The following is a 12249-nucleotide window of genomic DNA, read 5'->3' on the forward strand; positions in this document are numbered from 1 at the left end:
GAAATAATGCATGGCCTCAGCTCCTGAGCAAGGGCTCCCTGCTACAGGAGGACCACCAAGCCATCACCTCATACTGTTTTCACCCTGAGGACCCTGACTTTGGCAGCATCTGGAAGAGGAAGAGATACCACCATTTCTGTGAAAAGGGCCTGTGGGTTTTAATTGACCGCATGCTCAGAGTGAGCCAACGGGTGACCTGATTGCTAAAATAGCCCAGGAGGAGGGCGGAAGCTTCCAGAACAGGGAGGCGGTGGCTAGGATCTCAGCTGGAAGGAAGTGAGGGCACCATTCTTGGAACCTGCCCAAATCCACAGCTCCAGAGAGCAGGGAGGCCCTTCTCTGGAAACTCTGCCTTAGTCCAGCCCCTGTGGGTGCAGACGGGGTGGAGCCGGAGGAGGCACCGCAGGAGGTAGGGCTGAGTGGTTCCTGGAGCACAGGAACCCGGGAGCGGGAACGCAGGCCAGCACCCCTGGGCTTCACCCCTCAGGTTAGAAGAAACCCCGAGCCTGGAGGTCAGAGGGGCCCAGGGAGACCAGTTGGCGCAGGCGCTCCAGTCCCATGTGGGGAAGCCGAGAGCCTGCCTGAGCCCACAGTGGGAGGGTGACAAAGGTCAGCTCTCCTCCAGCCTTCCTGCTGCACTCAGCAGCTCTAAAAGAAATACAAGGAACAAAGAAGACGACTTCCCTCATACAGCAGATAATGAATGTTCTGATTCTCAGCCCCTGAGAGCATCAAATCCCAGTGTCCCTGGCCAGGAAATTTACAGCCTGCCCTTGACCCTTCTGAAGGGCCCCGGCAGGGGAGTGTCCCCTTGCTGGTTCCTCTGTAGGCAGAGGTGGCCAGTGAATCCCACGACCTCTGTGCTGGCTGTCCTCAGTTTCCAGTGGCTTCGCCAGGGCCCCTCAGCTCTGGCCAGTGCTGGACTGGTCAGTGAGGACGGAGCCCAGGGGCTGCCCAGCTCTGTGTGGAGGGTGGGTGGAAGTGGAGGGATGAGCCTGGGCAAGGGCAGCCCCTCCTCTGCTTTTCTGTTTTATGTCTAATTATAAAAGCAATTTATACTCATTGTAAAATTTGGAAACTACAAAAAGGTGCAAAGGAGAAAATGAAAGTCATCTGTCATCTTGCTCCCCGGAGATACCTGTCATTGCTATTTTGTTGCATTTCTCTCTAGTCCTGTTCTTCTGTATGGATCATATGTATGTATAAATGTATATTTTAATTGTAATAATACTCTAGAGCTGGCTCCCCCCCCCACCTTACAATATAGAGTGAATATTTTCTCACAATGTTAAAATTTTCTTTAAAGTTATTTAATGGCTTTATAATGTTGTCTTAATAATTTATATAGCCGTTCTCCTATTTTTTTTTTCATTCTCCTTTTTTGACTCTCTCTTTTTAAAAATCGTTTTTACCAAAGGGATTTGGCAGTTTTAAAAATTCCACTTTGCATCGCCTAGGTGGCACAGTTGGTTGAGCGTCCGACTCTTAGTTTCAGCTCAGGTCGTGATCTCAGGGTCATGAGATCGAGCCCTGCGTCGGGCTCCATGCTGAGCGTGGATCCTGCTTAAGATTCTCTCTCTCCCTCTTGTTTGCACGCTCTCTTGTGCTTTCTGTCTCTCTCTCAGAAGAACCCCTGGAACATTTAAAATCCCACTTAAAAATATAAATCCAGCTTTTTGGCTGCTGAGATGGAGCCGTTCCGGGGTACCCTCTCAGCCATTCACAGCGAGAGGGGCCCCTCAGCTTAACAGCTCAGGTGACTGCAAAAGTCTAACATTCAGAAACACAAACACAAAAACCAAGCGAGGGGGACTTAGGAAAGGAGCTTCCCTCTGTGCCCGCAGCTCATGCGGTGCCCCCGTTGGAAAGCCATCCAGCATTGCCAGCGTGGGTATATATGTGCCCATTCCTGGTGTGTGAGCTGGTGAAGAGGACCGACAGTCCCTGGTTCACATTTTGCCTGTGCCATGAGCTAGTGTGATCTTGGGCAAGTCCTTCCATTTCCCCGTTTCTCCACTTCCCAGGCTATGAAATAGACCTGATGTCAGAGCGACTGGAACCAAACGCCGTAATGCTGTCTCTGAGCCAGAATTGCTGTCAGTGGGGAGTGAAGGAGCAAAGGTATGGTAAGGCCTGGGTGGCCTTGGGCAAGTGGCCTCCACTTGGTGAGAGTTATTGTGTCCCCAGCCCCGGGAGTTTGTGGCTATACACTGAATGGTGGCCCTGTTGGCCTTCCATTTATCCAGACTGGATGACTGCAGACCCCTCTGAACAACTCTGGCCTGCCCAGGGCCTTGATTTAGTTCCTAGGGAAGGGACTAATTGGGTTTCCCTGCCCTTTCTGGATCCCTGCTCAGCAGCCCAGAACCAGGCCCAAGTAGGACTCTGGAGAACCCCTAGAGAAATTTCCCATTGTGTTCAGGGCTCAGGGGTCATGGAGGCAGGGTTTCTGGAGGTTTGGGGCTAGATTCGACCAGAATTTATGCTTCAGGAGGGCAGGAGCCTTGTGCTTCTCATTTATGTGCTGCCCTCAGTTTCCAGCACTGGGCCTGGCCCACAGTAGGCCCTCAGTAAATACTAGTACACCCAGGCAAGTGGCGGCCTCTTCCTTCCCCAGTTTCCCTTTCTGTTCCGCTAGGCCATGAGCTCTGTGAGAGCACAGATGAGCCTGGTTTACCTGAGTCCTCAGTGCCCAGCAAAGACACCAGCATGTGGAGAGGGTCCATGAATGTATTGTGAGCAGAGAACAAATGGATTGATGAATATGTCCCAAGAGAGAGCTCAGGAGGCAGGCCCTCTCTTCTCCCCACCTCCCCTCCATAGTGGGTCCTTTCCCTCCCTCTGAAGGGTCCTGGATGATCCCTTCCTCTGTCCTTCCTTGGTTGAAATTGGCCACCAGGAACCTCTGAGACTTCTGGCTGTGTGACTTTGGACAAGTCACTCTACCTCTCTGAGCCCCATTGCCTCTCTGTAAAATGAGGCAGATATGATGTATTGAAGGGGCTTTGTGAGGCTTGGTGCCAGATTGCATAGCCTAGCTGGTGCCTGGCGGGTGGTGGGTACCCAAAGACGCAGTCGCACATGTTGCCAGTGGCCCGGCCCTCTGTCCATGAGGAGCTCTCCGACAGGAGCTGTCTGACCACCTGACTATTGGAGGGGCCTGGGATAATCTTGGGCTGGAGCTACCTGAGGAGGCAGCAGAGGGTTACAGATCCCTGAGACCCCGGCATTTTGCCCTTGGCTCTGTCATTCAGTGCCCTTTTCCCTGCTGGGAAGGCACATGCTGTAGCTGGGGGGGCTCTGCTGGGAGGCAGGCCCACTGCTCTGGAGAATGGCTCTCCTGGCACCGCCGCGATGGGAAGGGAAGCTCGCTGCGTGGCCAGGAGAGCTTTCCCACCCGGCTGCCCTGGCCTGTGCACTGGAGGCCCCCGGGGCCCTCTCTGCCTGCCCCTCAGCTCTCTGGGCCTCCAGTGTCCAGGCTTTAAAAAGGGAGAACAGTCAGACTGGAGATTTACAGGTTTGATGAGAGGAGCAAATGAAACGGTGCACTTTCGCCTCTGCCGCACATGCTCCCAAGGTTGTAGTACAGTAACTACTGACTTTACTAGGAGCCAGTCCATGGAGGCGGGGGGTGGTACCCATGGCCTCTCGCAGCTGCTGAGCATCTCTGGCTGTGCGCCTGACCCTGACACATAGTCACTGTGGGAGAGGCACAGGTGACTTCCCTGTCTCAGCCTCAGCGTCCTCATCCGCAAAGTGAGGGCAGCCACTCTCCTGGATTCCTGGGAGAAGCCCCTGATCACACCCATGGCTTCAGGTCATTGGGATGGTTCCATAAACCAACCACGTAAGCCACCTAGCACAAGCGGCTAGCGTATAGAAAGTGCTCGTCAGCTTGTTATCGTGGGGTTTTGTGCTGCTCGTAGCAAAGCCAGCTGGGATGAGACCCTGCCCCGTGCCCAGGGCTTCTCTGGCCTGCCGTAGGATGCTTGTGTGGCCGGGGGCACGCGGACCTGCATCAGGTGTGCCAGGCCAGAACCGCATTCCCCATGTGTGGAGCTCGGGGTGGGACAGCTGTTCAGCAGCAGCCACTGGCTACCTGACTGGCTGGATCTCCAGGAAGCTGCAGCGGATGCTGGGCCTTGGGGATTTGGCTGAGCCCTGGGATGCTGAGCAGACAATGAATTTTGGACTTGTCCCGAACGTGCCCCCGTGCCATCGTCCCATGCCCCAGGGTCCACCATTCTGCCCACACAATGTCAGAGCTCCAAGGGGAGGCCCCAAAACACACATAGCTTTATTGTTTTTTGTTTTTGTTTTTTTTTCCTGGCTGTTAAAGTATTTCTTATTCACTGCAGGAAAAAAAATGCAAAAATTCAGAAATACATAAGAGCGCCCCAAATCCCAAACTGCCAGGGGTTTTTGTGCATATACACATATAGATTATTTTTATAAGAATGGAATCTTATGATACTTGCTTTAAAAATTGAAATGAGTATACTTGATTTTTACCTTTTCTGTTACAAAATATGACACAGAAAGACCATATAAAATAATTGTTCAGTTGGAACCACTGCCCAGTGAAGAACTCTGCCAGCCACCCTAGCCCGTGGTGTGCCCCCTCCCCCAACCTCCCCACAAAAAGTTACTGTGCTCCTGACTTTTTTCTTTTCTTTTTTAAATAATCTCTGCTCCCAACATGGGGCTTGAACTCATGACCCTGAGATCAAGAGTCACATGCTCTACTGACTGAGCCAGCCAGGTGCCCCCCCCAACCTTTCTTTTCTTTTTTAAAGTAAGCTCTATGCCCAACATGGGGCTTGAACTCACGACCCAGAGATCAAGAATCATTGTCCACCAACTGAGCCAGCCAGGCACCTCACTGTGATCGTGACTTTTAAGGTCATCACTTTCTTGCTAGTTATCACCCAGTGTGAATCCCTAGATACTATAATTTTGTCTAAAAAAAATCTGTCTTTTAAGTCCCTTTTAATCTGTAGATTTATTTTTTTAACTTGGCAGAGTTATCTTACACCTTGTCCGTGGTGACTCTCATTTTTAATCTTTTTTTTAATGATTCTGTGGTTCCATCCCAGGGTTGAACATAATAATGGACTGGTTCCCCTACTCATGGACACTTAGGTTTTTCTCACACTTTTGCTGTTAGAAACAATACTGTGATGGAAATCTTTATACATATATTTTTATGCGCTTGAGTAATTCCTAGAAGAAATTTCTAGAAGTTGTAAAAAAAACCAAGTGTTTTTTAAAAATTATTTATTTATTCTTAAAAATTGTATTTATTGGGGTGCCTGGGTGGCACAGCGGTTAAGCATCTGCCTTCAGCTCAGGGCGTGATCCCAGCGTTCTGGGATCGAGCCCCACATCAGGCTCCTCCGCTATGAGCCTGCTTCTTCCTCTCCCACTCCCCCTGCTTGTGTTCCCTCTCTCGCTGGCTGTCTCTATCTCTGTCGAATAAATAAATAAAATCTTTAAAAAAAAATTGTATTTATTTATTTGAGAGAGAGAAAGAGCCTGGGGAGGAGCAGTGGGGAGGGTCAGAGGGAGAGAAGAAGCAGACTTTCCACTGAGCAGGGAGCCCGACAACAGGGGTGGGGGTGGGGGGCTCGATCCCAGGACCCCAGGATCAGGACCTGAGCCTAAGGCAGATGCTTAACCAACTGAGCCACCCATGTGCCCCAGTATTTAATTACTTTTTATTGCTGAATAATATTTCTGTGTGTGGATAGACCATGTTTTATTTTTCCATTCATCAGTTGATGGGCGTTTGGGTTGTTTTTACTTTCTTGGCTATTATGAATAATGTGTCTGTGAACATTCATGTAAATTTTGGGGTAAACATGTTTTAGTTTCTCTTGGATCTATACCTTCCAGGTATGGAACTGCTGGGTCACATGGTAATTCTATTTAATCTTTTGAGGTACTCCCAGACTGTTTTTCAAAGCGGCTGCACCATTTACATTCCCACCACTAGTATGTGAGGGTTCTGACTTCACATCCTTGCCAACACTTGTTATTAACTGTCTTTTTTGATAATAGCACCTAGTGTATGCAAAGTAGCATCTCATGGTTTTGATTTGCATTTCCCTGATGGCTAGTGATTTTTGTCATCTTTTCATGAGCTGTGAACCATTTGTATATCTTCTTTGGATCAATATTTATTCAGATCATTTGCCCATTTTTAAATTTTTTTTTTTATCATTGAGTTGTAAGAGTTCTTTACATGTTCTGGTTACAGTTCCTTATCAGATATATGGTTTGCAAATATCTCCTCCCATTCGATGTCCTTTCACTTTCTTCTTCTTCGTCCTCCTCGTCGTCGTCTTCTTCTTCTTCTTCTTCTTCTTCTTCTTCTTCTTCTTCTTCTTCTTCTTCTTCTTCTTCTTCTTCATTTCTACACCCAACATGGGGCTCAAACTCACAACCCCGGGATCAAGAGTCACATGCTCTACCAACTGAGCCAGCTAGGCTCCCTGTCTTTTCACTTTCTTAACAATGTCCTTGGTAGCACAGAAGTTTGTTATTTTGATGATGTCCAATTTACCTGTTTTTTTCTTGTGTTGCTATGCTTTTGTGTCTTATTATTGCCTGAACCTAGGTCATGAAGATTTAGGCCTATGCTTTCTTCTAAGGGTTTTATAGTTTTAATGCTATTATTTGCAGCTAAGATCCATTTTGAGTTAATTTTTGTGTGGGGTGTGAGGAAGGTGGCCAGCCTCCTTTTTTTTTTTTTTTTTTTTTTGCATGTGGGTATCTAATTGCCCCAGCACCGTTTGCTGAAAAGCCTGTCCTTTCCCCACTGAATTGTCTGGGCACTCTTGTTGAAGATCAATTGACTGTAAGTGTGAGGGTTTATTTTTGGACTCTCGTTCCATTCCATTAATCTATATGTCTACCCCTATGCCAGTACCACACTGTTTTAATTACTGTAACTTTGTAGAAAGCTTCCTCTGGGTCCTCTAACAATGTTCTTCTTTTTTCAATATTGTTTCGGCTGTTTGGGGTCACTTGAATTTCCATAAGAATTTTAAGATCAGCTTGTCAGTTTCTGCAAAGAAACAAAGTTGGAATTTTGATGGGGATGGTGTTGAGTCTGAAGGTCAGTTTTGGGAGTCTTGCCATCTTAACAATATTGGGTCTTCAGATCCATGAACATGAGATGTTTTTCCATGTATTTAGGTCTTCCTTAATTTCTTTCAACAATATTTTGTAATTTTTAGAGTATAAATTTTGCAGTTCTTTTGTTAAATTATTTGTTTTATTCTCTTCGATTGCAGTGTAAATGAAATTATTTTCTTAATTACATTTTTGAAGTGTTCCTTGCAAAGTGCACAGAGAAACAATTGACTTTTGTATATTCATCTCGTGTCCTTCATCCTTGCTGAGCTTATTTATTAGTTCTAACTTTTTGTGTGTGGATTCTTTAGATTTTCTATTTACAAGATCATGCCATCTGAAAATAGAGATAGTTTTACTTCTTCCTTTGCAACCTGGATGCCTTTTTTTCTTTTCTTGTCTGAGTGCCTTGGCTGGAACTTCACTACAAGGTTGAGTAGAAGTGGCAAGAGTGGACATCATTGTCTTGTTCCTGATCTCAAGGGGAAAGCACCCAGTCTTTCACCATTAGTATGATACCCAGTGCTCGCTGTCAGAAGGCTCATTTTAGGTTTTCCTGAAAGGTTGGCCTGTTATAGCCTCACTATTAGCAGTGTATGAGAGGGACCCTAGTCCCCTTGCCAGAGCTCCAGGTTTTAGAGGTGAGGAACCCAAGGCTAGAGAGGGGAAGTGCTGTGTACCCCATCACATAGCTTCTCCGCTGCCTACCACCCAGTTATCCATGGTCACTGGGGAGCGAGCCTCCTGGACAGTATTCCCTCCCCTGGTGGGGATGCCTTGAGACCCACCAAGAGCAGCCACTGGTGCAGAAGGAGGTCTGGGTTCTGTTCTGGGCTTGGCTACTGACCTGGGAAAGTTACTCCCTCGCATATCCCCCACAGCCCCCAGGCCTTGGTTTTCCTATCTGTGCAGTGGGAGAGGCAAGTCCACTCTGAAGTCTCCAAGTCTGACTACCCACCCTTAAACCTGCTGCTGCTTCTGCCACTGCCCCAAGTGGCCACCAGAGGGCGCCCCAGACCAGCATTTGGCCCAGCTAGGGCACAGGGGGCCCTGGGGAGGCGGAGGCAGGGTGTGTTTTCAAGGAGCTGCTAGCTTTGCTTGCACAGGCTTCCCTGTGGCTAGACCTGCCCGGGCCTTTTGCCACATTCCTCTGGCTGAGTCCTGATCTGTGAGGAGGGAAGATGGAGACATCACCCCCAAGGCCAGTGACCTTGCACTCATTCCTGCCTGCTTTGGGTTGGCTGCCTAAGGTCCAGGTGTCCAGCAACAGGGCCAACGGCCTTGAGTTTCTCAGCCTGGAAAGGTTTCTACTGTCTCTGAGCCCCTTTGGGGGCCTATGCATCCTTCCCCTACCGCACTGTATGGCAGTAGAAAGCCCCCACCCTGGTGAGTGACTGGCTACCTGGACTGGACACATTTCAGCTCCTTCAGGATGTGGATGGATTCTTGCTGTGGGTCCTGGACAGTGTAGTGTCTGAAACCACACCATCTGGGGCTCCCAGATACCTCGAGTGACAGACCCCAGATCTCAGAAGCAGGTACCATAGGCACTTCCCAGAGCAGAGTATCTGACCCCCTTGTGAAGGATTCTCCTGGGAGCCCCAGAGAGGCCCTATCAACCCTCTCCAGGCTCCCCCAAAGCTGATTTTACCTTCCCCATAGAAGCACAACCTTAGCTTCAAATCAAGCTCCAAATCAAAGCAGCAGCTCTCAGCCCCTTGCACGGAGGGCCCTGGAGCCCCCGCTTGGATGCCTGACAACTTTGCCTTGCGTTCCCGCTATGGGTGTGTTTTCCTTCCTTCCCGACTGGGTCCTCTTGAAGGCAGAGTGAGTGTCCAGTTCCCTTAGGTCCCTCTGGCTGGTTCAGGACTTGGCATCCAATAGACGCTCAACAGATGTTACCATGGGAACCAGGAGCCCATCTTTCCTCCTGCTCAAGGGCCCAGAGCCATCTCTGCCCCTTTCTACGCTGTATGACTTCGGGCGGGTCGCGTAGCTTTCTGAGCATCCATTTTGTTTGCTTCTTTGCTCTTCTACTTCCCTCAAAAGGTTATGGGGGTCAGAGTGGATATGAGAGCCCTGGTGGGAAGGGTGACATGCTCTCCCTGTGTCTGATATAATTGTTCCAAGAGGTCTGCAGCTGTGCTGTCCATAAGGAGGTCACCTGGAAGAGAGGCGGGCACTGGGCCACACCTACCCAAGTCCCCCAAATTTTCACATAATAATGGTTGACATTTTCGGGGCCTGTTCTATGGACCAGACATTCTGCTAAGTGCCTCACCTGGATTATCCCACTTGGTCCCCTTGGTCACCCTTTGAGAAGGCAGTATTGCCATCCTCAGCTTTGCAGGTGAGAAACCCAAAGCAGGGGCAATTAGCTACCTTGCCCAAGGCCACACAGTTGGTAAGTGGTGGGGCTGGGACTGGGAGCTCTGGCCCCTGGGAGGTGGGGGGTGGGGCGTGCTCTTAGCCACAGAGCCCTGCCCTGCCCTGAGCAGTTGTGAGGCAGAGACAGGCAGTCGGGCATCTTGTTGTCCACTGTATAGGAACCTCTGAGGACTAGAGATCCTTGCTTCCTGTCTTCTCTTTTCTAGATTTGTGTGCTGAGACCAGAAAGGAACGCTGTCTCTCCATCTCTGTTTTTCTCTCTCATACACGCTGGGACATGTGGGGCAGAGCAGGACCCCAGCTAACATCAGGTGTTGTTACAGCGGGGAAACTGGGTGAGGCTCAAAGCCCCCGTGAGTCTCAGAATCTGTAATTCCAAAGTCATCTTGGGGCCTCATTCACACTGGCCAACCTCCCATGCTGATGGAGCTCATTCACCCAACTCAATGTTCTTGGGAGTGGGGTGAAAGGAAGTACCTCAGAGGTTCCAAATGATGCCCACCCACCAGCCCAGACCTTGGGCTCCAGGAGGCCCCTCCTCCCCAACGCCTGGGCCCTTATCAGGAAAGCAATTTGGGTTGTTGGGGAGGGGGAAGTCCGAGGCCCCAGGCTCTGGCAAGGTGGGTAGGAGAGATAGGGAAGTGGGGAGGGGGCCATGGGGCCCTGCTGGGAGGGCCCGAGGATGGAAGAGATGCCCAGAGCCAGTGCTGTCCTTGCCGGCCTAGCCTCTTGACATGGTTCCAGGCTGCTCCTGCCTTCCCTCCTTGCCAGGCAAGCCGCCCGCACCTTTAATTAGCAAGCAGCAGCCTCTCCCCGATTCATCACAGTCACTGTTTAATTAGCCGCGCACAAGGCGCCCCTACCCCCAGCTCTGGGTGGAGCAGCCTGCTTCTCTCACGGAGGCTGCCACCACCTCATGGTGTCCCCTGTCACACAGCCCCCCCCCATTCTTATTCTGCTCCCCAGAAGGGGGGATGGGGCCGGCACGCCTGGCTGAAACCTCAAGGAGATTCTGGGCACTGACGCTTGTATTCAAAGCATCCAGCAAACATTATTAGGGCTTCGAGTCTGCGCTAGGCTGGCGCTGGGCGGAACCCAGGCTGGATGGGGGCGGCTGGCCTCCGTCCTGTCCAAGGGCTCCAGAACAGCTTTTCCCTTTGGGAGGTGCCTGGCTGGTCCCAGGGTGTTGGGAAAAGCCTAATAATCCTCACTGTGGCTCCACTTCCCCCACCCCGCCCCCAGCAAACCCCCAGAGCCCAGGAAACCCCTCTGAGAAGACAGCCTCCTCTAGGATGGAGAGGGTCTCCCCCCCCCCCCCGCCCCGCCAGGGGTCAGATCCTGGAGGCCCAGGCTAAGGCTGTGGGCAAACACAGGTGGAGGGGGGTCTCAGCGCCCCTCTGGGAAGTGGGGGGACACAGGAGAGAGCCCACAGACTGTGGCCGAACCAGCTGCCCTCTGTTTCCCTGCAGCAGGGTGGAGCCGGTGGCCCTGGGAGTGGTGCCTCACACCCTTCCGGGCAGAGCCGGGGGAGTCACAGCCTCAGGGCAACCAGCTGGAGGCAGGAGGCTCAGGTTCCATCCCAGCCCTGCACCCCGGTCCTCCTGTGGCTTCAGGCAAATTAGCTGCACTGGGGCCTGCCCACAGAAGGGTGCTGGTGCCCCCCCCCCCCCCACGCGGACTAAGGACACGGAAGGACGGGCGTCTGGTACCGAGGGAAATGCTGGAGTCCGTCCATTCTGGGACTAACCATCTGTGTGGCCTCAGTCAGCCGCCAGACTGTACCGTGCCTCAGTTTCCCCATTATTAGTAGCTACCTCATGGGCTGTCCTGAGGATTAAATGATTGACCGTGTTTAGTGCACTCAGAACAGTGCATGGCAGAGGGAGTCCTTAGTAATCATCGGCTGCTTTCGCCAATATTTCCTCTCCTTTTACCGATCGATATTTATTGGGTATGAGGGACTTGGTGAATAAGTACGGCAACCTCCCTGCTTCTCAGAGTTTTCCTTCCAGTGGGGTAGGCAGTAGAGAACAAGTAAATAAATAAAGGAAAAGTACCATTTCGTCTGAGCAAAGTCTGCGGTTTAATTAGTGGTGATGTGCCGGGGTGAATTTCGTCATTTTGACAGATGTACGATGGTCAGGTCGAGTGACACGGTGACATGAGGAGGACTGGATGAAGTGTATACGGGAACCCTCTGTACTGTCTTTGCAACTTTTCTGTGAATCTCAAATTCCCCTCAAAAAAAGTTTGTTTAAAAAAGACAATTTCAGGGGCACCTGGCTGGCTCAGTTGGTGAAGCGTCTGCCTTCAGCTCAGGTCGTGATCCCAGGTACTGGGATCGAGCCCCATGTCAGGCTCCTTGCTCAGCTGGGGAGCCTGCTTTTCCCTCTCCCTCTCCCTCTGCCTACGGCTCCTCCTGCTTGTGCTCTCTTGTGTTGTCTCTCTCTCTGTCAAATAAATAAATAAAATCTTTAAAAAAAAAAACCCACACAATTTCAGGTAATGGTAAGTACCATGCAGAAAATAAACAAGTGTTTAGAAAAGAGTGTGTGGGCCACTTTAGACGGGGTGGTCTAGGAGGGCCTCTGTGAGGAGGCGACACTTGGGAGACACTGAGTGGTGGGAAGGAGACAACCTCAGGGAGATGAGGGAAGGGCCTGCCCAGAGAGAACCAGCAAGAGCAAAGTCCTGGAGGCCCATTGCCTTGGGAGGTTTGCAGTC

At 50.8% G+C, this 12249-nt stretch overlaps 1 protein-coding gene across 3 annotated transcripts in view; it reads left to right on the top strand.

The window, feature by feature from the left end:
* The window catches only part of COMMD7 (COMM domain containing 7), a 68919-nt gene that overhangs the window by 42979 nt on the left and 13691 nt on the right, over positions 1-12249 (top strand). Inside the window, exon 8 of one of the 3 annotated variants that reach the window (XM_087853668.1) lies at positions 2025-6760. The exons of the other annotated variants lie outside the window; for them this stretch is intronic. Coding sequence (XP_087709794.1) covers positions 2025-2036 — 12 coding nt within the window. The 3' untranslated portion in view covers positions 2037-6760. Of the gene's footprint in view, positions 1-2024; positions 6761-12249 lie in introns of those variants that run through there. 3 annotated transcript variants of the gene reach the window in all.

Source organism: Ursus americanus, chromosome 22 (assembly GCF_024610735.1).
Source record: "Ursus americanus isolate L20-20 chromosome 22, mUrsAme1.1.p, whole genome shotgun sequence".
In the NCBI taxonomy this organism is placed as follows: Eukaryota; Metazoa; Chordata; class Mammalia; order Carnivora; family Ursidae; genus Ursus; species Ursus americanus.